The following is a 26,428-nucleotide window of genomic DNA, read 5'->3' on the forward strand; positions in this document are numbered from 1 at the left end:
GGTGCACATACATGTACACAAGCAAACATTCACACATATTTATTTTAAAAGCTGTTGCAAAAGTTCAGTTCCCAGCAGGCACATGGGACACACACACACACCGAATTCAGTTCTAAGCACACATATAGGACAAGACAGTCAGACATACACATAATTAAAAATAAATTCGTGGGACTGGAGAGGTGGCTCAGCAGTTAAGAGCACTGGCTTCCCTTCCAAAGGACCCAGGTTCAATTCCCAGGCCCACGTGGCAGCTCATAACTGTCTCGAGTAGTAGGGGATTTCATAGACATACATGCAAGCAAAACACCAAAGCACATAAAACAAAAGTAAATTTAAAAATTAATTTGTAAAGGTTTTTTAAAGATTTATTTATTATGTATAGAGTGTTCCGCCTGTATGCATGCCTGCAGGCCAGAAGAGGGCACCAGCTCTCATTACAGATGGTTGTGAGCCACCACGTGGTTGCTGGGAATTGAACTCAGGACCTCTGGAAGAGCAGTCAGTGCTCTTAACCACTGAGCCATCTTTCCAGCCCAATTTGTAAAGTTTTTAAAAATAGTTTCTTTTAAAGGTTCATTTTATTTTATTCTTGTGTCTCGCTTGTGTGTACGTATCTGCAGTGTTCTTTAGCTGGGCTAAATAATACACATCAAAATACACTCAAATTTCTTTCTTAGTGATTACTCAGTTGGGCCACGCCTCCAAAGTGGCAGGCCCCGCCTCATCCTCTGCGTGTGCTTGGGCCTTTGAGCCCTATGCTCCGCCCCCTGGGCACGCATGCGCATGGTGGGCCGCTGCGGGACAAGGTGATGCTCCTTCCGCGGCGTTGCTGGGGTCCGTGGCTGGCGGGAAGGAGGCCACGCTGTTCCTGTCAGTCACTTGCTGGGTTCAGCGGGAAGGACCGCCGAAGCTCCCGGGTCCGCGAGAAGCCACCTTGGCGGGTGCTGTTCTTCGGCACCGACCACTTTGCCCGGGAAGCGCTGCGGGCGCTGCACGCTGCCAGGTACCGGGGCGGGGTCCCATGCCGAGCCGCGGCGGCGACCCCAAGCCAGCTGGGGTCCTGGGAAGGCACCCCGTTGGATCCCGGCCCGCGGAGCTCCTGTGGCTCCTGCAGCACCTGCGAGCAGACCCTCCACCCCCCTGCGCCTGGGAACCAGTACTTGGAGAGGCCCGGCCAGTGCCCAGGGCCGTGGGCGGAGCGGGTTAGCTGTAATGGGCTGTGACTCCAAAGTTCGTCCCTTCCCGTTGTTGCTGCGGCTGCTCAACCCTCCTGTTGGTGGCCTCCAATTAGGCCTGAACAGCCTCTAACGAACCGTTTTCAACAGTTTCGTATACATGTAATATTTATGTGACAACACACTTTGGCTACTAGGGAGAGAGTCCTGGAAGTCTGCTATGTCTACCGCCTCACTTCCCTCCCAGCCTAAGGTTATTTATCGGTCCCTTGTTTCCTGGCATGTCCCCTTCCCCGGTTCTCTCACCTCCATCCCTGCCTTCCTACAGATACTTCTCTTTTTAAAGAAAATTTTCATTTTTAAATTTTGTTTGTATGTGTGTGCCTCTGAGCATGTGCCTGTGGAGGCCGGAAGAGGGGAATCAGATTCCCTGGAGCCGGAACTACACACTGGATGCTATAAGGAGAGAACTGACTCCTCAAAGTTTTCCTCTCATTTCCACACACATACGGTAGCACACGCCTGCACCGTGTACACAGTAATAATAAAAGATAAAATTTAATTTTTTTGTGTTAAATGTAAAACTCTATTTGTTGGTTGCAAAAGTCTTAATTATTTTAGCTCTAAATTAGTTTACCCATGGGTTTAATCATAAAAATAGCTTTGCTGTGCATGAAGTAGTTTAGCTTTGAGCTGTTGCCCTGACATGATTTTTTCCCCCAATCTTTCTAATTCAGAGACAACAAAGAGGAAAAGTTAATTGAGAAACTGGAGGTTGTCACGGTGCCTTCGATATCCCCCAAAGGACTCCCTGTGAAGCAATATGCTATACAGTCTCAGCTCCCGGTATACGAGTGGCCCGACGTGGGATCCGGAGAATATGACGTTGGGGTAGTGGCTTCCTTTGGCCGACTTTTGAGTGAGGCTCTTATTCTTAAATTTCCCTAGTAAGTTTTACTTATAAGGAAATACAGTGTAGAGATCATGTCTTTTATGAATGGGTCTAGCATCTGAAACGCCATAATTTATGCTTTCTTTTTCTATTTACTTATTTGTCCATCCAGACAGGCTCTCACTATGTGTAGCCCTGCTGTCTTGCTGGAATTCACTATGTGGACCAGGCAGGCTAGCCTCAAACTCACAGAGAGATCTGCCTGTATTTGTCCCTCAAGTGCGTAGATTAAAAGTGTGTGCCACCAGGCCCAGATTAAACTGTTTTCTTTACTGTCTTCTTTTAAAATAGGATTTATTTATTTTTTTTGGCACAAAATATCAAGTGTACTAAACTCTTCATTGCTCCTTGACTTTCATCCACCCTCATTTAAATATCATGCATATGCTAACCCCAGCCCAGCTCTTCCTGAACTCCAGGTACCCACCTTGTCCACAACTCTGCTTGGCTCTCATAGGCTTCTGTCCCTGAAAAGACTTAACCCCTCTGCACACCTTTATCTCAGGAACTATCAACCCCAGCCTTCTGGACGTTGGGTCCCAAACCCCAGAGTCATTCTTCAGTTGTCTTGTGTCCCACATCTAGTCCCTTCTGGTGGATTCGGTCATTGGCACTGTGTCTACTCTTATCTGTGTTACTGTAGTCAACTCCTAGAGGGTCTCTACTTCAGTTCTTCGCCCTATTGGTTGGCTCTTTGCCAACCCAGCAGCTACATCGATTCCTTAAAGGAATTGTCTGTCAGACCAGGTCGCTGTGCTCAGAATCCTCTAGTAGCTCTTAGTCTCACCTCAACTAAAAGTCTAAGCCCTGTGTTAGCCCATTATGACCTCCATTGATCCTCTGCAGATGCTGTGGCTTCTCCTGATTCATTCTACTCCAGCTAGATTGTGTTGCCCCACGGTGAACATGGCAAGCATTTTCTTCCCTTAAAATCTCTGGCCCAGCGCCTGCCTTTAATCTCAGCACTTGTGAGGCAGAGGCAGCAGCAGCAGGCACACCTCTTGAGTTCGAGGCCAGACTGGTCTACAGAGTGAGTTCCAGGACAGCAGGGCTATACAGAGAAACCAGTCTCAGCAAACAAGACAGATCCCTGTACATGTCAAGCATGTATATATTCCTTTAATCTCAGCATTCGGTAAGCAGCAGCTGAGGAGAAAATAATAAAGTCTCTGCACTATTCCCGTTATCTGAAAAGCTCATGTTTCTGATGGCATTTCTGTCAACAGTAGATGGTGTATCTGATAGTGCTCCATAAGATTGTGTGGCCTGGAGAGGTGATAGCTGTCCGAACTTGGCGTAAATTTCAACCTCAGCCGAGTGTTTGGGTAGGGATGTCACTTGATGACACAGTGTCTTATTATAGATCCCTGTTTGCCTTGTTGCTTTAATTAAAAACGTTTTTTGCATAGATATATTCGTTTTATTTTATGGGCATGAGTATTTTGCTCGCATAATATATTTGTGCCCCATGTGGTACCTGGTGTTCAGGGAGGCCAGAAGAGGGTGTCATTTCCTGGAACTGTAGTTATAGATGGTTGTAATCCACTGTGCAGGGTGCTGAGAACCTGAACCCTGGTCCTCTTAACCACGAGCTGTCTCTCCGACCTCTGCTTGGGCTATTTTTAATTATGTTTCATTAGCTGCTTATGGTAGGAGAGTGAACTCACCTCTGACTTTGTGTTTTAGGTGATACAACCTAGGGGTTGTATATTACGAGTGATACACACTGCCAGGTATTTTTGAGGTGATGATTGTTTTGAAACAAGGTCTCAATCTGTGGCACAGGTCGGCCTGGAACTCAGAGCAGTTCTCCTACCTCAGCTTTCCAAGTGTTAGGGTTAATAAATGCTATACCAGGCTCTTGGAAGCTTTAACAATGAACGTGCATGTTAGTTCGGTAGCAATAGCTAGTTCCCGTACTAATTTCTGCCTTTTCTGACTCAGCGGAATACTGAATGTGCACCCCAGTTGCCTCCCGAGGTGGCGTGGTCCCGCTCCGATCATCCATACGGTGCTTCATGGAGACACAGTCACTGGCGTAACGATTATGCAAGTTAGACCCAAAAGGTAGAACTTATTAAACTGTAGTATGTGTCTGAGATCTTTGTGTCATGGGGAGTGGTCAGGGTATGCTGACTTGGGCAACTCCCCAGTGTCCTCTTATGCCTTTTTAGTCACTGTGAGGATTCCTGGTCTCTAACATAAGCCGTGTCTTCTGAGATTCATACAGAGTCTCTTTAAAGTCCTTGTAAATCAGTCATTGGAATTATTTACACCTGGATTTCTCTAAAAAGATATAGATGACGGATGCATTTGGAGCGTGGTGTGTGTGTGTGTGTGTGTGTGTGTGTGTGTGTGTGTGTGTGTGTGTGTGTGTGTATGTGTTGGTTTGTTTTGTATTTTTTTGAGATAGAGTCATCGTATGTCTCTGGCTGGCCTTGAACTCACTATGTGGACTAGGCTGAGCTCAGACTCAAAAGATTTCCTCCTGCATCTGCTTCCCAATACTAATATTAAAGGCAGGTACGACCACACTCCCCCTTCTTATTTTAGAGGCAATGTCTCACATATGCCAGGGTGACCTCAAACTAGAGTGACTGACAGATTAACAGCCTGCAAAAGCTGTCTCTGGGCTATGTAGACAAATGTATGTGCCTTAACAAATAATAATGCTGGCTGCTTTGTGTTTTGTCATTCCTTGCCAGATTCGATGTAGGCCCGATTCTCAAGCAGGAAACCGTCGCTGTTCCTCCCAAGAGCACGTCAAAGGAATTGGAAGCAGTGTTGTCAAAACTTGGTGCCAACATGGTACAGTGTGTGTTGTCGTCATCAGTAGAAGACTTCTTAGCAATACAGAGCTTATGATTTGTAATTTTTTAAGCTTCATCGGTAGGGGTGGGGATGGGGTCGGTGCAGTGAGATGGCTGGGCAGGTAAAGGTGCTTGCCGCCAAGCCTGACAGGCTAAATTCAATCCCTAGCACTCACGTGATGAAAGAAGAGAACTGAGTCTGGCAAGGTCTCTGACCTCACCTGGGCTTGGGCCCACACCGTAAATAGTAATAAAATAGGGGTTGAGGATTTAACTCAGTGGTAGAGCGATTGCCTAGCAAGCACAAGGCCCTGGGTTCGGTCCTCAGCTCCGGAAAAAACCAAACCAAACCAAAACAAAAAAACAGTAATAAATTAATTAGTAACATGAGAGAGATCAAGACCGAGGTTGGGAGCAAACATGCTCATATTCACCTGTAATGCCAACACTCAGGAGGCTGAGGCAGGAGAATCGTGTGCTTCGGATCAGCCTGGGCTGATGAGATCCCCTCTTAACAACCAAGCAGACTGGTGCCTGTCCCTGCCTTTCTAAAAGTTTTCCCAGTATTTGAGACCATTGAGAGTTGCAGAGTGGGTGCTTAATAAAGACTTTCAAATAAAACCTGATCTTCAGTGGTCCCTCCATTTCACAGTGAGGTACTTAGTTTATTCTTCTCAGGTGCCCTCCCGACCCTTACACACATCTGGCCCACTTCTCTCACTCCGCTAGCAACCACTCCCTAGGAACCTCTTCATTTCCCGGCTGTATGGCTCGTACCCCCTATTCCGGGCATTCCCTTGGAAGCAACTCTATGGCGGCTGCTTATTGAGACTGTTCTAGATACTCTGTGAATTTTCTTTTACACCCTCCCAACAACCTCTGAGGTAATTGTCGCTGACACTTGTTTCATAGACACAACATCGAGGGCTACAGACATGTCAGAGAACTTTTCCAAAACGCCAGCACCCATAGGTTATGGAAGTAGGCCGGAGCGTGCTCCCGTGAGGCCGCATTGCCTCACGTAGGGTGAGTGTGTTTGCTCCCCACAGGCCTGTGATAGTAAGGCCTGTGCCTCCAGGTCAACACCGGAAGCAGCTGGGTGCCTGTGTTCCTTAGAGCAGCGTGGTGTAGCCACCCGTCAGCACACATCCTTACAGGCGACACCAGCTTGCCACCACTCTTGCTGGGATAGGTTACTTCACGGCACTGAACTGTGATGTTTCTACCTTGTTCTGTTGGATACACTCTGCTCTCTCTCTCTCTCTCCTTTTGTATTTGTAGCTTATCTCGGTTTTGAAAAATTTGCCAGAAAGTCTGAACAATGGAAGGCCACAGCCAGCCGAGGGAGTGACGTATGGTGAGTGGAGGCCGACACTCTCACCTCTGAGTGCTCTGCCTCATGACTGCCTTGTGTGTACTTTCCAGGTCATGGTTGGCAAGCTCTCAACCATTCCCCCAGCCTTTTATTTTGAGAAGTATTTAGCAGCTCTGTTTGCCCCAGATCTTTCCGTGTGTATATTTCATGTATATATTTTAAATTCTGATTGTTCATCTGCAAGTACAAGTGACAGAGTTCATCCCCCGTTTCATTAGCATGCACTTGGAGATGTGGGTCAGTGTTCAGAGCACTGTCTGCTCTGGCAGACGACCTAGGTTAGACACCCAGCACCAACATGGTGACCCACAACTGTCAGTAACTCTAGTCCCAGGAGATCTGACACCCTCTTCTGGCCTGTGTGGGTGCTGTATCAATGTGATACACACAGAGACATTCACACAGGCAAAGCATGCATATAAAATGAAAAAAATTTTTTTTTCTAATCCTGAAACAAAACAACAAAAACAAAGGCATTAAACATGTCCTGATAGGGGTTGGGGATTTAGCTCAGTGGTAGAGCGCTTGCCTAGGAAGTGCAAGGCCCTGGGTTCCCAGCTCCGAAAAAAGAACCAAAAAAAAAAAAAAAACATGTCCTCAGCTCCGAAAAAAAGAACCAAAAAAAAAAAAAAAAAAACCATGTCCTGATAGCATCCAATATCCAGTGCATACAGTTCTTCCTAAATGTCCAGAGATGTATTTTATATCCATTCGAAAACAAACAATAATAATCTAGGATACAAGAAACACATTTTCAAGACGGCTTAAATCTTTGTTTTCTGCTAATATAATCTGAATTAATCACCTCAAAATGTAAACATTTTTTTTTTTTTTTTTTGGTGTTTTGGGTTTGTTTTTTGATTTTGTTTTGAGACATGGACAGCTAGAAATACTAAATAGTCTAGGACAGCCTAGAAATGACATCAATTCTCCTGCTCTGCTTCCCAAGTACTTGAATTATAGGCTTACACTTCCACACCTAAAAATGTAGTTTTGGGGAAAAAATTTAAACAAAAAGGGGTGGGGGTGCAGCTCCAGTGGAGTGCTTGCAGGATACCCGGGTCTTCACCAGAGCATAACAACAATGCTTGTGAGTTAGAAAAAGATTCCCTTCGGATCCAGTTTTGCTTCTCTTCTTTCTCTTTGCTTTGTCGTTTTAAAATTTTTGTGTTTTGAGACAGGGTCTCATTGGCTTTAAGCTTGGTGTGTAGCACACTCCTGACTCTCCTGTCTTCAAGCCCCAAGTTCTGAAATTACAGGCGTGTGGCACCACACTTGGCCTCTTTTTGTTTATTTAAAGCACTTACTGTCTTTCTGTATGTTATTTTTATTGATTTTTGTACTTAACAATACATCTATGACACTGCTACTTTAATTAGATTTTTCTCTTTTTTAAAAAAAATGATTTATTTATTTTATGTGCGTGAGTTTTTTTTGCTGCATGTGTGTAAGCACACCACATATGGACAGGGTGGAAAGAGGGAATTCTGGAACTGGGGTTGCACATGGTCGTGAGCCACCATGTGGGTACCAGGAGCCAAAGGATAACAAGGGCCTGAGCCACTGAGCCCCCCAGACCCTGCTCTTTGTTCCTGTCTTATCTGTCTCTTGTTTCCTGTTGTGTGGATCTGTCCTGTTTACTCAGCAGATGCTCTGTCGAGGTGCGAGTTGTTCCCAGTCTCGAATCACTTTATGCACACGATGCTTCCTAAGCCAGTGGCTGAGACTGAGTTAAACAGTGAGGTTCCTCCCTGTGATCACAGCTGACTCAGGAAGCAAAGCAGACAGATCTTCAGTTCAAGGCCAACCAGGGCTACACAGCAAAGCCCTTTCCCCAAAAAAAACGAGTAAATAAAATACTGGAATAGTTTTAATGTGCATTATTCCTGTGAGTGATGTTAATGATATTTTTTCGTGTTAAAGGAGTCTGCTTTGTATTTCTTTTTTCTGGAGGTATATTACTGTTCCATTTTTCTCTCTCAGGATTTTGACTTGTTCCCTTTGACTTATTAGGAATATTTTATATGATGCCTTTGTAATATGAACTGCACACTCTTTCAGTCTGATGTCTTAACTTTAGCTTATGTCTTTATGTTTGTCTTTTCAAACATATGTTTATACTGTTTTACTTATTGGTTTATTTGGGGTTTTTCTGTCCTACCTTGATCATTCAGTTCCCACATAAAAGACACACACATGTTTATATTTACAATAAGCCTTAATCAGCATTAGAGCTGGGCAGTTCTCTACCTTCTATGCTATTAGAGTCTACTTTCCTATCAATAACTCTAAATTACTACTTACTATGTTTTACCTGGGCTGCTCTCAACTCCAATTGGCCAGCCTTCAGGGCCGTGGGGTTTTTTTATGGCTCACCTAACCCAAGGCTGCTTCTCCTTCCTCTTCCACCTCCCTCTCATGGTTCTCCTCCCACCCCAAACACCTCCAAAACCCCCACTCCCCCACCTTGCCTGTGTCTCAACTTCCCAGCTGTTGGCTGTCAGCATCTTTGTTTACCAATCAAAAATAACTTGGGAGCAGGCTGCACAGTGTCACTTGGGTCTGCATGCTCTCATCTCCAGGACAACCAAGTCTTGGAGGCCTAATATTAGCATCAGAATAAAAGCAGCATCAGGCCAACCCACTATAGCTTTTCAGGAGCTGGTCCTCCTGCCACAGAAGCTCCAGGGATTGAATTCACATTGTCAGACTTGGAGGCAAGCATCTTTACTCGCTGAGCCATCTTGCCTGCCCTCTCTGGAGTTTTGGTCCCAGGGTTAAACAGTAGTGCATTTATGGTTTCATACTTGTGAGGCTTTTTTTTTTTTTTTTTTTTTTTTTTTTTTTTTTTCGGGGCTGGGGAATCGAACCCAGGACCTTGCGCTTCCTAGGCAAGCGCTCTACCACTGAGCCAAATCCCCAACCCCTTGTGAGGCTTTCTTATTTTAATTTCATATTGCAGCAGACTTTAGACATACGGAGACGTTGACCATTGTATTAGTAATTCAGCCTGACTATCAGTTCATGAACACTGAACCCCTGTTCATTCTTACTTGTGTCTCACCTTGCAGCTCCCAAGGTTTCTGCTGGCACCAGCTGTGTCAAGTGGGAGGAGCAAACCTCAGAGCAAGTACTCAGACTTCACCTTGCCATCGGGGACATAGTGAGTCGAAAAGTTGCATTGTGTTTTTATCATGCTGTCTCCTTTCTAGGTGTATTTACTTAGGAATGAACTTTATAAACTAAACCTAGGAAATTTTCTTAAACTTTAAGTTTTGATATAGCCTTGGAATTCACAAAGTGCTTTCAAATGTACTTTCTGCAATATCTCCTAACCAGGTTTAATTATCCTGGTACATCCCTGTTATAAAGAAGAATAAAAACAAGATAAGTAACTTAGTGTGACAGTCACTAAGCAGTGGATCTAAGTCTTCTTTTTTTTTTTTTTTTTTTTTTTGGAGCTGGGGACCAAACCTAGGCCTTCCGCTTGCTAGGCAAGCGCCCTACCACTGAGCTAAATCCCCAACCCGGATCTAAGTCTTCTAACTCTATTTAGTCTATAGAGTTCTCTATATACTATACTATACTATACAGTACTATACTATACAGTACTATACTATACAGTACTATACTATACAGTACTATGCTATACAGTACTATGCTATACAGTACTATGCTATACAGTACTATGCTATACAGTACTATGCTATACAGTACTATGCTATACAGTACTATGCTATACAGTACTATGCTATACAGTACTATGCTATACAGTACTATGCTATACAGTACTATGCTATACAGTACTATGCTATACAGTACTATGCTATACAGTACTATGCTATACAGTACTATGCTATACAGTACTATGCTATACAGTACTATGCTATACAGTACTATGCTATACAGTACTATGCTATACAGTACTATGCTATACAGTACTATGCTATACAGTACTATGCTATACAGTACTATGCTATACAGTACTATGCTATACAGTACTATGCTATACAGTACTATGCTATACAGTACTATCTTGTAGTGTACTCTACTTTATTATACTATACCATACTATCTAGTACTGTACTATACTGTATTATACTATACCATACTATCTAGTACTGTACTATACTGTATTATACTATACTGTACTATCTTGTACTGTACTCTACTGTATTATACTATGCTGTACTGTACTATACTATACAGTACTAGAGTTCTGTCTCTGGTGCTGGGAGCTGAACTTGGTTCTTCTGCAAGAGCAGCATTCGTTCTTAGCCGCTAAGTCATCTCCAACCTCCCCCACCCCCCATTTGTTTGTTTGGAGAGCAGGTCTCAGTCTGTGATCCAGGTTGGTCTGGAACTTACAGTGTAGCCCACGTTGTCCTCACATTCAGGCATTCTAAACGCTAGGCTGACAGATATGGCCAATACCTGGTTTCTTTCTTTTTGAGACAATCTCTCAGTGTAACCCAGACTGGCCTTGAACTCTAGACCCCCTGTTCCCACACATACTCATAATGTCTTAAAACATCAGCATCAAAATACAGTCTGGAAATACTGAACTCAGAGAAACTGAGGGACATTATTTCTGACATGTTTATTTTCATTGTGCTTTCAGACAGCTTTTGTAGCATTCGTTTATATGTGAATGTGTTAAAATAGCAAAGGTGGGGGTTGGGGAGTTAGCTCAGTGGTAGAGCGCTTGCCTCCTGGGTTTGGTCCCCAGCTCTGAAAAAAAAGAAAAGAAAAAAAAAAAAATAGCAAAGGTGGCATTTCACATTGTGCAGTGAGGAGCACTACTGGGGCAGTTGGCTAGCCCTTGCCAAGGAAGCCTCCTCTTCCTCTTCCTCTTCTTCCTCTTCCTCTTCTTCCTCTTCCTCTTCCTCCCCCTCCTCTTCCTCTTCCTCCTCCTCTTTCTCCTTCTTTTTAAGGCTTTTCCTTTAAAGGTTTATTTCATTATGTGTGTACTTGTGTCTGAGTATATGAGCACATATATGTGCAGGTACACATATCCATGCATGAGCAGAGGCTGGGAGAGGCCATTCGATACTTCAGAGCTGTAGTTACAGCTATTTCCTAGATGTCAGGCTTGTTATGCGGGTGATCCTCACGGTTACACAGTGAGCCCTTAACCACTGAGCCATCTCTCTAGTCTTGGAGGGAGGCCTGGCGACTCTACCTTTCTATTATTTAGCGCGCATGGGCATTTTGCCTGCATGTGTGTCTTTGTGTACTCTATTTATCCCTAGTGCTTTTTGAGGCCAGAAGAGAGCATCGGATCCCCTGGGACTGAAGTTACAGACAGTCGTGAGCAGCCATGTGGGTGCTGGAATCAAACCCAGTTCCTCTGGAAGAGCAGCCTGTGCTGTTAACTACTCAGCCATCTCTCCAGCCCTGTTTCTGCATTTTTTTTAAAAGATTTATTCATTTATTATATATAAGTACACTGTAGCTGTCTTCAGATACACCAGAAAAGGGCATCAGATCTCTTTACAGATGGTTCTGAGCCATCATGTGGTTGCTGAGAATTGAACTCAGGACCTCTGGAAGAGCAGTCGGGTGCTCTTAACCACTGAGCCATCTCTCCAGCCCCTGCATTTTTAAAATATATTGTTTTTCAAGATTTTTTATGTATTATATATGAGTACATGGTAGCTGTCTTCAGACACACCAGAAAAGGGCCTCAGATCCCATTACAGATGGTTGTGAGCCACCATGTAGTTGCTGGGATTTGAACTCAGGACCTCTGGAAGAGCAGTCAGTGCTCTTAACCACAGAACTATTTCTCTAGCCCCTGCATTGTTAAAATCAAGCTGCTTGGGGTTGGGGATTTAGCTCAGTGGTAGAGCGCTTGCCTAGGAAGCGCGAGGCCCTGGGTTCGGTCCCCGGCTCCGAAAAAAAAGAAAAAGAAAAAAAAAAAAAAATCAAGCTGCTTAAGCCTCTGACTACATACTGAGTTCCAGGACAGCCAATGCTTCATAGAAAGACTCTGTCTCAAACAAACAAGCAAAAAACTTGTAAGTATATAAATAAAACTTATGTATACTCGTATGGTTAATATATAGTTAACAGTATTATATACCTGAAATTTGTTAATAGAGTTAAACTAGTGCTCTGTGCCTTTTAAGAAAACCAAAGATTGGTCAAGTATTTTACACACACACACACACACACACACACACACACACACACACACACATGAAACCACAAGGACCGGAAGACAGCAGAGTTGGGTAACTTTATAATCATGTTATCTTAAAGTATAAAGAGGCCTTTCTCTTAAAACACAGTTATGAGCTACTGAAATCACGTGACAATAGAGTAGTGACTATAAATCCATAAAAATTTTTAAAAAAATCATAGAAAAGCAACTAGTCATGACTCAAAGTGGTCAAAGTGGAAGGAAGATCTATAACACATACAAGAATCCAATGTCTAAGTTCCTAAATGTGTATAAAATCCTCATGAATTACTGAGAGATAGACTGCCCGGCTTTGTTGGTTTTGGTTTTGTTGTTGAAGACAGTATCTTACTCTGCTGCCAGGGTGGACCTGACGCGTGGAGCTCCTTCCGCCATATCCCTCTGAGTGCTGGGATTTAGGTGTGAGCCCTCGTGCCTGCTTAATGCTAGACTTGGGAGGAATCTCTTTGTGATTGGATTTTTTTTCCCTTCAGGGCTGAGGGTAGAACCTGTCTGTGGCTTTGCACATGCCAGACATGTTTTCTGCCATCAGTTCTACAACTCAGTTTGTGGTTTTGGGTTTTTTTGTATATATATTTGAGATGGTAGCCCTGACTAGCCTATAATTATGTAGACTAGGCTAGCCACAAACTCACAGAGATCTACCCAGTGCTGGGATTTATGTAAGTTCTTAAAGGTGTCTCTACAAACCGTCTTCTCATCACGTTTATTTAGTGTGTGTGCACACGTGTGTGTGCCGGAGCATGCATGTGTTGGTCAAAGGACAACTTTCAGAAATTGATTCTTTCTTTCCATCTTATGTGGCCTTCACACAGAACTCGGGCCATCTGGCTTAGTAGCAAATATATTTACCTCTTGAGCCATCCTGCCCCACAGTATTGTTTGCTGCCACAGTTGATAACAGCAAGACACTGCTGTCTGAAATAGCAAGAAACTGGAAATGTATGAAATGTCTTTTATAAAAGTATTATTATATAAACTGATTAACTCATAGATGAACACAGGTGAAAGAGACACACATGCACTGACAGCCATGCTCTAGGCTTTTGTGCTAATAACATTTAGCGTGAGGGGAATAACATAGGGGCATACACTCCAAGCTCTTAACAGTGGCTGCCTCTTGTGAAAATATAAAATTCTATCACTTTTTAAACTTTAACACAAACACCTAATTCTTGCTTCCAAACTGAGCATAAACGTTTAGTTGAGCATATTAAGACTATACTATATAAAAATACTGACTCTTACATAAAACTTAGGATCTTACACATGCTGCAGAGATAATACAGAGGGTCATACTCAGGCTCCGTTTCAGCAGATCTGATGACCGAGTGCCCAGTCCCTCTGGACATGGAAGAAGTGGGTTAATATATGGCAATCTTCAAAAGGCTTTGGGCTTTGTACACATTCCTTCATGAATCCTTCCATTCCAATTACAGGTTCCATTGCAAACACTCTGGATGGAGAACACCGTTAAACTTCTGGATCTCGTAGAAGTTAACAACTCTATCCTTGCAGGTACTAACTTCTGAATGGCTGACAAGTTGTTTCACTACAGTGCACTTAAAAATGTGTTGGGGCTGGGATTTAGCTCAGTGGTAGAGCGCTTACCTAGGAAGCGCAAGGCCCTGGGTTCGGTCCCCAGCTCAAAAAAAGAAAAAAAAAAAAAAAAAAAAAAAAAAAAAAAAAATGTGTTATGCTTCCTCCCCTCCCCCCATATCTCTAATCCTTAAACACAGACCAAACAAACACAGGGACCTGTGCTTTGTGCTGTTGGCTTCAGTGCACTGATGGTAGCACCTCACAGCTGCCCTCCTCGTCCCCTGCAATGTCCACTCATGTGTATTTTCTCATGCAAGCATCACCCGAACCTGGAAGCTGGCAGGCAGTGTCACTGAGCTCCTACAAACTCCGGAGGGGGACTGTGGAGTGACTTAGTTAATGTCACAGTGGTGAATGTAATAATGAAAATATCTGCACAGTGCAGGGAGAGCACAGCAGGTCACACCACAGTTTTTTCTGAGGTCCCTCAGCATTCCCAGGATGTGATGAGCAGAGATGTGGGCAGTTCTTATAAGGACATTTAATTGGATCTGGCTTACAGGTTCAGAGGTTCAGTCCATTATCATCAAGGCAGAGAGCATGGCAGCATCCAGGCAGACATGGAGCTGTGAGAGCCAAGAGTTCTACATCTTAGTCCAAAGTCAGCAGCAATTGGCTGAGCTTGAAAACTAGGGGTCCTCAAAGTCTGCCAACACAGTGACACATTTTCTTCAACAAGGCCACACCTCCTAATGGTGCCACTTCCCTTGGTACAAGCATATTCAAACAACAGACGAAGTCTCAAATTCTGTGAATTGTTCTACTGCTGGGCAGCTAGTTTCTCAGAATGACAGCACTGAATTGACAAATTCAGCACAAAAGTGATTCCTGGTTGGTGGAGCAAGGACGGCAGCTTCCCATTGGTGTGGGACTCTTGCCATGATAGTGCATGGCTCCAGGAGGCTTTAGATTGCAGAGTTAGGGCTTAGTAATAAGTGTGTCCCCTCTGTCATTAGCTCTGCCTCTGAAGAGTCTTTTTTTACTACTTTTTATTTATGTATGATTTAATTTAGTTTGTCAGTGCTAGAGATAAGCCCAGTGTCTTGCACATCCTTGGCAAATGTTCCACCCAGGGCTGGGGCAGGCAGCATGGGGATCTCTGTAAAATCCATTACACACACATGCATACATGGTTTTGATTTTTAAGAAGTACCATGATGTTGCATAATTGTTTCTCTTGTATTCTCCCCACCTTAGATCCGAAAGTGATGGGAGAAACTGTGACTCCGGGGTCTGTGGTGTACCACAGACCATCGCAAATGCTGCTGGTTCACTGCAAGGTATGTTGACTTTAGCTTCAAGTCATGGTGGTTGGCTTTGCTAAATTTGTAATTTGTATTTCTTTTTCCTTTTCTTTTGAGATGAGGCCTCACGGAGCCTAGGCTAGACTTGAACTCACTGTCCAGTGTTTAGCCCAGGTTGGCCTAAAAGCGATCCTCTTGCCTCAGCCTGCTGAGGTTGAAACTGCAGGTGTGAACCATCACACCGGGCTTACCATTCACCATTGTGGTGGACTGAGAATGGCTTCCATGGGCTTAGTCTCCGGGTAGTAGAACTCTTTGAGGAGATTAGGAGGATTAGGAGGTGTGCCCCTGTTGAAAGGAAGTATGTAATGGGGAATAGACTTTGAGGTTTCAAAGTCCATGCCAGGCCCAGAGTCCAGCCGTCCCCACACCCATTTGTGAATCAGAATATAAAACTACTTTTCCACTCCGAGCATGCCGCCATGATCACAGTGGACAGAACCTCGCAACTGAGCAAGCCCCATTTAAATGCTTGCTTTTGTAATGTAAGAGTTGCCTTGGTTATGGTGTTTCTTCACCGCAATCGAACACTGAGAGGGCAGCATTTTCCATCTCAGACTAAGCTAAAAACAATTCATTTCTGTAAGAAACAGCTCCCCAGCATAATTTTTAAAAGTGATAAAGTTTTTATCATTGCCACCCAATGAAAAATTCCACAACGATAAGTTTCTGAAGGTTACTTTTAGTAATTAATGTAACCAATGAGCTCATATGTCTGTGTTAGTCATCAGAGCATCTGCTTGTTGTCTACACGGCATGAGTCCTCAACAGCAGTCAAGGAGGGCAGTGTCCTCATCGTGTTCTCTTGCTGCGAAGAAGCACCTTAACCAAAAAGCACCTTGATCTCGAATTTCCAGGTTAGTCTATCACTATGGGAAATAGAAACAGGAGCTCAGGCAGGAAGCTGGAGGCAGGAACTAAAGCAGAGGCCACAGAGGGACAGAGGGGCAGAGGGACGCTGCTTACTTACATTCTCCCTCCCTCCTTCCTTCCCTTCCTTTTTATTTTACACATATGAGTCTTTGCCTAATGTCCACACAGGTCAGAAGAAGGTGTTGGGTCCCCTGCAATTAGAGTTATGTGGTAATGAGCCACCGTGTGTGTGCTAGGAACTGAACCCCAATCTTCTATAAGAGCAACAGGTACTCTAATAAATGAACTCTCTGCAGCCTCCTAGCTGCCTCTTATACAACCTTCCTGTGTCGATTAACAGTCAAGAAAGTACCTCCCGGCTGTGCGTAGAGGAGAGCAGAGGACAACTTGTGGGTGTTGGTTCTCTCCTTGAGTTATGTCCATCCCAGGGATGGCACTCTCGCATCAGACGGGGCAGCAAGAACCTCTACTGACTGAGCTGTCTCATGCCCAGAGGAAAGTTTTAAAACACGTGTATATGTGTGTAGGGTGTGTGAATGCAGGTACACGCATGCCACAGCACACATGAAAGTCTGAGGACAGCCTGGGGTCAGTCTGTGCTTTTCAACTTATTTGAGTCCCAATCTCTGTTCTCCACTGCAGATCCCAGGTTATCTGACCCATCGGCTTCCTTTGAGACTTTTGTCTCTGCTCCCACTCCCCAACACTGCTATGTATGTTCTGGGATCCAAACTTGGATCTTCGTGTTCCCATGGTAAATGCTTTACCCACTGAACCTTCTCCCCAGCTCGGATTTTGTTTTTGTGTGTAAATCATCTAAAATGGTTGGAGAAGGCCCTCAGGATGGCTCAGTAGGTAATGGCTCCTGACACAAGCCTGATGACCTAAGTAAGTTCAGTGCTCAGAATTCACACAAAGGTAGATGAAAAGAACAATCTCCACAAAGTTGACCTCTGACCTCCAAATCCCCCTCCCCCCATTATGCACACATACAGAGTAATAGTAATACTTCTTTTAAAAAGTTTAGAGTGATTGAGAGCCTGCTGTCGTTAGCACCCTGGAAGTAGAGGCCAGAGGATTATGTATTGGAGGATTGTCTGAGCAACATAGTGAGTTCCAGGCCATCCTGATCTGGGGCTACATAGTGGTTGTAGGCGGGAGGGGGGTCGTTTTGTTTTTCGTGATAGGGTTTCTCTGTAGCCCTCTCTATCCCTGTTCTAGAACTCACTCTGTAGACCAGGCTGTCATTGAATTTCAAGATCCACTTGACTGCCTCTGGGTGTTGGGATTAAGGTGTGTGTTGCCACACCTGACTGCTATAGTAGATATTTTAATGACTGGGACCCCATTTTTTGGCAAAGCTATGGCATGTTTCTAAGAAGTGTCCACATCCCTTGTGTTTCCTGAGTACTTCTTTTCTTGTTTTTAAAGATTTTATTTTGTTTATATGAATACACTGTCTTCAGACACACCACAGGAGGGCATCGGATCCCATTACAGATGACTGTGAGCCACCTTGAGGTTGCTGGGATTTGAACTGAGGACCTCTGGAAGAGCAGTCAGTGCTCTTAACCACTGAGCCATCTCTCCAGCCCTCCTGGGTATTTCCTATTTTGTGGTAGTTATGTTAGATTTTGAATTCTCACAAAGCACATTTTAAAGTGTATGAAAAACCGATCTACCAACACAGACTATGTGCAGAGCCCTTCACCACTGCTCAGCTCTCTTCAGCTCGCTCTGAAGCACACCAGATGACCACCTCTCTTGGTCTGAGTCTGAACGTACATGTTCAGTGTCTGTATTTGGCTCTCACAGACGCAGCTGTAGATGGGGAGCGTGTGAACTCTTTTCAGTTGTGCTACCTTGTTAAATTCACCCACCAACCATAGCATTGGTTATCTGACCTGGGGCTCACTGGATTTGCCTACTTTTTAGAGTACAAGTGTCCAGAGGCCAAGAGGTGTTGAATCCCCACAGAGCTGGAGTTACAGGCAGTTGTGAGCTGTCCAATAGTGGGTGCTGAGAATCAACCTTGGTCCTCTGGAAGAGCAGTGCACACTCTGTCGAGCCAACTCTCAGGCCTTGCTGTGTTTGGGTAACTATTTACAGTGAGATATGTGGACCTACTTGCAAAACTAAAGCTCTTTGCAAGTAGAACATTGTATTCTATTTCCTCTGTTGAAATGTGTCAGGACAGTTTTTGCTCCTTTATGAGGAACTTATAGAGAGAAAGCATTACATGTCATCCAGTACAATGTTTTTGCTGCTAGGGGTTTAGTAACAGCAATTGTTTTTATAACATTTTGAGGATTTTTTGTGTTTTGTCTCTTTTAAGATAGAGTCTTTGAACTCAGAGATTGGCCTGGCCTTCCTCCCTGGTGTTGGGATTAAAGGCTGCATCACCATGCCTGACACAGGTTATAAAGTACAGTTTATTTCCTTTTCAAGTTTTGTCCCATTGTCTACTCACTGTCCGTTTTCTGTCCTTTAGGATGGCTGGATCGGGGTTCGATCATTAATGCACAAGAAAACACTAACAGCTACTGATTTCTACAATGGATATTTGCATGCGTGGTACCAGAAGAATTCCCATGCTCACCCAAGCCAGTGCAGGTTTCAGACTCTCAGACTTCCAACAAAGACGCAGCAGAAAACAAAGTTGTTGCTGTGCAGTGCATTAAGTAGCTAGGAAGACCACAGACAAGGACCTGTTCACACTTGTAACTTATTAAAAGCTTTATTTACCAGCAACTGCTGTGATTTTGAAAGAAGATGACAGCATGGGAGAAAGAGAAAATGGTTATCAGGAGGTGGAAGTCTACGCCCTCCATGGTATGTATCAGTTAGGAGCAGACTTTTCTACTTGAATAACAAAAGTTTAAATAAAATTTGTATTTATAATGTTCAGCGTAAAGGAGATTGTGTCTTTTGAAGAGTGAGACAATTAAATGGTGTGCATATATTCTAAAATGTTTTTTTTTCTTTTTTTTTTCTTTTTTTTTTCCGGAGCTGGGGACCGAACCCAGGGCCTTGCACTTGCTAGGCAAGCGCTCTACCACTGAGCTAAATCCCCAACCCCCTAAAATGTTTTAAATGGTGCGTCTGTGGACTGCGGGTCTAGCTCAGTAGGCAGATTGGTGAAGTTCTGAGTTTGACCCCCAGCACCTCATAACCCAGGCGGCGGTGCACACCTGCAGTCCTGGCACTCAGCGGAAGCGGGAGCATCAGAAGTTGAAAGTCATCCTCAGCCATCTGCAAGTTCTGCAAGACATTTCTATTTGGATTTTTATTATTGCTGGAAAAACGTTTGATCTACCCCAGACTTAAAACTGGTTTAGGGTGGGGCTCAGTTGGTAGAATATTTGCCTATCGAGCACACAGTGCTGGGTCCCATCTCTAGAGCACACAGACGGGTGTGGTGGTGCAGCTCTGTAGTCCCAGTACTTGGGGACGAAGGCAGGAGGATCAGTTGAAGGCGTCACCACAAAACATGTTTGAGACCTGCCCAGCGTGCGGGGGAACCTGCCTTAAGACAAGAGCGAATGAAAAGAGAACTCTGTTGCTAGCTAACTTCTAGTTGAGTGAGTCCGAACAGCCTATCTAAATCTTTAAGCCTCAGGTTTCTTTCTTGAATGAAATGGGTAATAAATGACTGCCTAGCGGAATGGTATTATACACAGGAAATGCCCAGGGAAGTGCCCAACACATAGTAGACACTTATAATCTGTAGTTTTCGCTGTCACCTCTCACAGTGACTAAACCACAGACTGGCCTTATCTTAATCAAATACTCTGATTGTGTCTGAAGGTGTCTGTGAGGGTTTGCATGTACTTGTCCCAGGGAGTGGCACTGTTAGAAGGTGTGGCTCTGTTGGAGGAAGTATGTCACTGTGGGGGTAGGCTGGAGACCCTCCTCCTAGCTGCCTGAGGATGTCCAGTTTTTTCCTGGCTTCCTTCAGATAAAGATGTAGAATTCTCAGCCCCTCCTGCACCATACCTGCCTGGATGCTGCCATGTTCCTACCTTGATGATAATGGATTGAACCTCTGAACCTGTCAGCCAGCCCCAATGAAATGTTGTCCTTTATAAAACTTACATTGGTCATGGTGGCTGTTCACAGCAATAAAACCCTAACTAAGACAGTGTCTCTGGATGAGACTAACAACATTTAGTGGGTTAACTGAGTAAAACAGAACACTTTTCTAATGTGAGTTAGAAACAAAAGGCTAGGCTGATAGCTGCGGAAAAGCATGAAATCCTGAGTTTGGATCCCCCGCTTCCACATAAAAGCTGGACGTGATGCCATGGTTCTGTAACCCAGTACTGGTTAGCAGAGACAGATGGATCCCGGTGACCCACTGGCCAGCCAGTCTAGTTCAGTGAGCTCCAGGTTCAGAGACCTTGTCTCAAAAACAGAGAAAGAACTTAGAAAGAACAGTAGATTTTAGACTTTGTTAGAAACTTCTGCTCTTCTGAGGCTTAACCCTGTTGACCTTTGAACTGGAGTCAAACCAGTGACTGCAGTTGGCTGGCAGACTGCAGATCTGGTGACTCGATGACCTTCATGACCGAGTGGATCTCATAAATCTGCCATTTCTCTGCCTTTACTGCACTTCTGTCTGGTGCTGCTGTTTTCTACTTTTAGACCTTCTATAATAGTTTTTCTCCTGGGAGCAGGAGCCATGCTGTGGGGACACCTTTACATCAGCATGAGGAAAAAGGTTTTACAGTGAGAAAGGATCTCAGAATTTCATCTCAAAGATGAGGAAATGAAGGCTGGGCAGTGATGGTGCACACCTTTGATCCCAGCGCGAGGAGGCAGGAGCAGGTGGATCTCTGAGTTAGAGGTCAGCATGGACTACAGTGAGTTCCAAGACAGCCAGGGCAACACAGAGAAACCCTGCCTACAAAAAACAAAAACAAAAACAAAGAAAATGGCAGAACAAGCTTAGGCAATGCTACATTGTGAAGAATCAGAACCCTAGGATTTATTATTTATCTATGTGGGGGGAGGGGCAGTAGGCTTTCTCCTTCCACCTTGTAAGTCCTGGTTGTGTCTATCCACAGAGCTATCTTGATAGCCCTAATGTTTTTTAAAAAATAATTTTTTATTTGGTTTAGGAGACAGTGTTTCTAATGCCACCTAGCCTACCTGAAACCATAGGCTCTGGGTTCATTGAGAGAACCTGCCTCAAATGTGTAAGGCAGAAGATATCTGTGGACGAAGCACCACGACCAAAAGCTTTTCGGGGAAGAAAGGGTTTAGCGTCACTTGCTCTTCACCCTCAGAGACATTCCTAACAGGAACCTGGAGATGGAGCCGATGAGAGGTCATGGAGGTGGCTGCTTACTGGCTTGCCCCTCCTGACTTGCTCAGCCTGCTTTTTTATTTTTTTTATAACCCAGGGACAAGAGCCTCCAGTGGCACTGTCCACAATAGCCTGGGCTCTCCTACATCAATCACTAAGAAAATGTCCGACAGGCTTGCCCACAGCCTGATTTTATGGACTGATATTTCAACAGAAATTTCTTCCATTCAAGTGACTCTCTACCTTGTGTCTGTCTTGTTTATCTAAAACTAACACAGTATCTGACATCTTCATTTGGCCTTACACACACACACACACACCCCACCCCAGAACAAAACAAACCATGGTGAATAGCTCCTGAGGAATGACTCCTGTTTTGACCTCTGGTCCACATGCATGCATACATACACACACAAACATGAACACATACTTATGCACCACAAAAAAACCAAAGAATAATAGCAGTTGGGGGTGGCATTATGTAACTCCATTGCAGACTGCCTATTTTTCATACGGGAGATCTGATTTTGTTCCCAGGACTTAAAAAAAGAAGTTAGTACACAAATAAGTTAAAATACTACTTCAGGGTAAGAGGTCTAGTTCAGTGGAAGAACACTGCCTAGTACTGTCCTGGATTTGGTCCCTAAGCACAGAAAACAAAATTTAACGTCCTACGCTTCCATATCACGGGTCACTATCAAAGGCATTCAGGTCAGTAACCTGGGGGCAGAGCTGATGCCATGGGGACATTTTGTTGGGGAGCTACTTTAACTTTTTTAAACTAGCTTCTAAAACACCAGGCTCCCTTATGTTCTGTCCAATTTTAGCACTGGGAAAGCAGCCCAGGGTCGGTCAAGTGCCTTAACTACTGAGAGATACACACCTTTTCACCCACCCCCCACCCCATCTCACAGCTGTTTTTTCTTTTTAAGATTTATGTATTTTATTTGTATGAGTGCTCTTTCCACGTGTACACCTGCATGTCAGAAAAGGGCATCAGAACCCATTACAGATGGTTGTGAGAGATATGGCTTCTGGATATTGGATTCAGGAACTCTGGAAGACAGTCAGTCCTTTTAACAACTGAGCCACCGCTCCAAAGCCACCCTCCACCCCTTTAGGCTATTTATTTGTTTGTTTGTTTGTTTATATTTTATGTTTCTTCTCCTCCTCCTGGCCATCCTCTTCCTCTGCCTCTTCTGTTTGGAGGTCAAACCTAGGGCTTAACATACTAGAGTGTTATACCTGTGAGCTGTGTCCACAGCCCTGGGCTGCTCTGTTAACAGTAGGGAGTGGGGAGGATTATCAGAACAACTCTGAGGATGTCACCCTGTTAGCAGAGTGTGTACTTAGCTTGCCTGAAGGTTTGGTCCACAAATCTGCATAAAGTGGTGCACGTCGGCAATCCCAGTGAGCAAAGGGCGGAAGCAAGAAGATCCAAAGTTCAAAGACGTTTTAGTTATATAGCAAGTTTGCGACTAGCCTGGGCTACATCTGAACCTGACCTTAAAAAAAAAAAATCCTTACTACAGTCCCTAAGTTGATAGAATTCTGAATAAACTAATTTTACAACCAAGGAGACCAGTCCTGAAGAGAGGGAAAATGTCTTGTCCAAGGATAGTCAGAAGTGGTGTCTCTCCGTGTGAGTGTATGTATGCACAGATGTATTTATGTCTGTCTGTCTCACTTCTCCCCTCTACCCTGCATGTTGTTTGCCTCCGTGTCAGTGCTAGACTCCCAGGGCTTCCTGTATGCTGGGCAAGGACACTACCTACTGAGCTATAGCCTCAGCCTCAAATACAGGGCTCTCAGATGGCAACTAATAAATTATTAATCACAGTAACTGCATCATCAATATTCTGTCTGATGGGGCCTTTAGGTCACAAACTAGAGAACAGGCAAGTCAGCATGTTTCTCTGGCAGTTCCAGAATACCTCCCCAGCGTCTGATCCCTGTAATCCACCCCACTCTGACAGGGACTCCATGCTGGCACTGAAGTCAGTACCCAGGGTGGTGGTATTCAAGGCTGCTATGGAGATGGCTCAGTGGATAGTGATTTCTTAAGCATGAGGACCTGAGTTCAGATCTCCAGCAGCCGTGTAGAAATAGTGCTCCTGGTATCCTAGTAATTAGGAGATAAATTAGGAGATCTGGGGACTCGCTGGCCAGCCAGCCTAGTCAGTAAGCTCTGGGTTCAGTTCAGTGAGAGACCCTGTCTCAAAGCATGAGGGGGGAGCAGCTGAGGGTGACACCTGACACATGCACACCCACAAGTGTGCACTGTGCACTCACATCTGTACATCTGCGTGTATCCCACAGGATGGTATTCAAGATGGGTGTGATGGCACATTCTGGTAAACTCAGCACTCTGGAGGCTGGAGCAGGAAGAAGCCATGTTTGAATCCAAGGCCAGCCTGGGCTATATAGTGAGATCTTGAATCAAATCAACAAAAAGATGGTATTGCAAGACAGTATTGTCTTTTTTTTTTTTTTAAAGCATTTTCCAGTCACTTCTTAACAAATCCCTGGTTTCTGGGAAAACTCAAATGGGCCCAATAAAGGGAGACATTCTAGGTCCAAGGCCTAAGGCCCTGAGACATCACCAGATGAGTAAGTTGTTATGGTTACAGCTCTTTGGGCCCACAGAGAGCTGATTGGAGAGCCAGACCTCTGCAAAGCTTCTTATTAGAAAGCAACTTGAAGGCCATGGGAAGCATTGGAAGGATCTAGAGTTCTGTAGTTCTGAATAGAGTTGTTTTCATTTATTAACCACAAGTAATATGTGGATAGGTTTTTATTTTTTTATTTTATGTGTGTGTGTGTGTGTGTGTGTGTGTGTGTGTGTGTGTGTACCATAGGCATGCAGTGCCAACAAGCCCAAAATAGGATGTTGGATCCCCCAGAACTGGAGTTATAAGTAGTTGTAGCCACCATGTAGAGTTGAGGCCTCTCAACAAGGCCTCTGCAAGAGCTGCCAGTGTTCTTAACCACTGTGCCAACTCCAGTCTCAGGAGTAAATCCTCATATAAACTCCTACACTAAATCTACAGAGAAAACTTTAATTCATCATTTATTCAACCCTCAATTTCCGCTTAAGTCTAATTTTATGTGTTTCTTTTAAAAATTGCAGTGATGGTGATGGTGCACACCTTTAAGCCCAGCACTCAGGAGGCAAAGGAGGGCAGACCTCTGAGTTCCAGGCCTGCCTGGCCTGGTCTACAGAGTGGATTCCAGGACAGCCAGGGCTACGCAGAGAAACCCTGTCTTGAAAAACCAAAAAAAGTAAGTAAAATAAAAAACACTCTGTGTGTGTGTGTGTGTGTGTGTGTGTGTGTGTGTGTGTGTGTGTGTGTGTGTGTGTGTAGTGTTGGTAGAAGCCAGAAAGGATAATTAGATCCCCAGAAACTGGAGTTACAAGTAGGCGGTTGTGAGCTACCTGATATGGGTGCTGGAAATTGAACTCAGGTCCTCTGCAAGAACAGCAAGAGCTCTTAACCACTGAGCCATCCCTTCAGTCCTTTAATGTATATCTTTCTCAGACATGAATATATATATTCATATATATACGTATATATGATTGCTCTGTGTGATTTAAAACAAATGATTTTGTCAAAAGAGAAGTCTATTGTGATAGCACACACCTATAATCCCAGCACTCAGGAGGCAGAAATGAGAGGACCACTATAAGTTTGAGGCAAACCTGTGTTGTGGGGTATTCACCAGAGAAGACTGCTCAGACATGGGTTTAAACCAATAGAAAGTCTTTATTAGCCACTGGCAACTACATTGTGTGTTAGTAGTCATAGCATAGCCCCCAAACCTTTCTAAGGGTGAACTTTTTTTAATATTTTTATTTATATGAGTACACTGTAGCTGTCTTCAGACACACCGGATGAGGGCATCGGATCCCATTACAGATGGTTGTGAGCCACCATGTGGTTGCTGGGAATTGAACTCAGGACCTCTGGAAGAGCAGTCAGTGCTCTTAACTGCTGATCCATCTCTCCAGTCCTCAGAGTGAATGTTTGAGCATAAAAACATTTCTTGGGTTGACATACTTCAATTAACAAGACCAGTTAGCCAGAAACAGAACTACAAAAGCCAAAAAGCAAGGTTAGTTAGTTAGAGACTTTCCAAGAACTATGGACTCTGATGGGCTGGGCCTTTGTTTTAGTTTTGGCAGGTGATGCTGTCCATGTGCTGAGTCTTACAGCCTGAATGGCACTTCCATCATGGAGTCAGTTGTGCTAAGGTCTAGGGCCTTCCATCATGGAGTCAGTTGTGCTAAGGTCTAGGGCCTGTTACACCCAGTCTTTATATTGAATTCCAGGCCAGTCAGGTCTACAGAATAAGATTCTGTCTTAAGTCACACTCCCCACTTCCACTCTGCATGCCTAAAGTTTGGGACAAATCCATAAGCCATTTGGCCCTTGTTTACTTTGCTTGGTATTCACAGCATATTTTGTGAACATTCCAGCTTTCCGATGAGAGCCGCACACAGGCATAGATGCTGTACATAGATGCTGTGGGAACATCCGGAAGATGCCACACAGGACAGCTGCAAATTCTTAGCACTCTGCCCATCAGGTCTGCCCAAGCTGCAGTCTGCCTCGCTTAGAAGTCTGCTGCTAGCAGTTGTGTATTATGAGGCAGCTGGACACGAAGATGTTAGACACTCTGTCAAGGGCCATACAGTATCCTTGCCATGTGTTGTGGAACAACTGAGGACTCAAATAACCCTATGAGACTTTTCTAAGAGACACAAAACATTATTTTAGATCACTCAAGGCCTATCTGCCATGTATTTGGTGAAGAACTGTG

At 44.3% G+C, this 26,428-nt stretch overlaps 1 protein-coding gene across 1 annotated transcript; it reads left to right on the plus strand.

Annotated features, from left to right (window-relative positions):
- Positions 1–765: 765 nt before the first annotated feature.
- Positions 766–19,213, plus strand: Mtfmt (mitochondrial methionyl-tRNA formyltransferase). Its single transcript, XM_032910251.1, has 9 exons — positions 766–1,006; positions 1,916–2,125; positions 4,075–4,197; positions 4,836–4,938; positions 6,222–6,297; positions 9,387–9,478; positions 13,960–14,038; positions 15,320–15,402; positions 18,791–19,213. The coding sequence occupies exons 1-9, from the start codon at positions 813–815 to the stop codon at positions 18,986–18,988; spliced, it is 1,158 nt and encodes a 385-aa protein (XP_032766142.1). The 5' UTR covers positions 766–812; the 3' UTR covers positions 18,989–19,213.
- Positions 19,214–26,428: the final 7,215 nt, after the last annotated feature.

The sequence above is a fragment of the Rattus rattus genome, chromosome 8 (genome assembly GCF_011064425.1).
Source record: "Rattus rattus isolate New Zealand chromosome 8, Rrattus_CSIRO_v1, whole genome shotgun sequence".
NCBI lineage: Eukaryota > Metazoa > Chordata > Mammalia > Rodentia > Muridae > Rattus > Rattus rattus.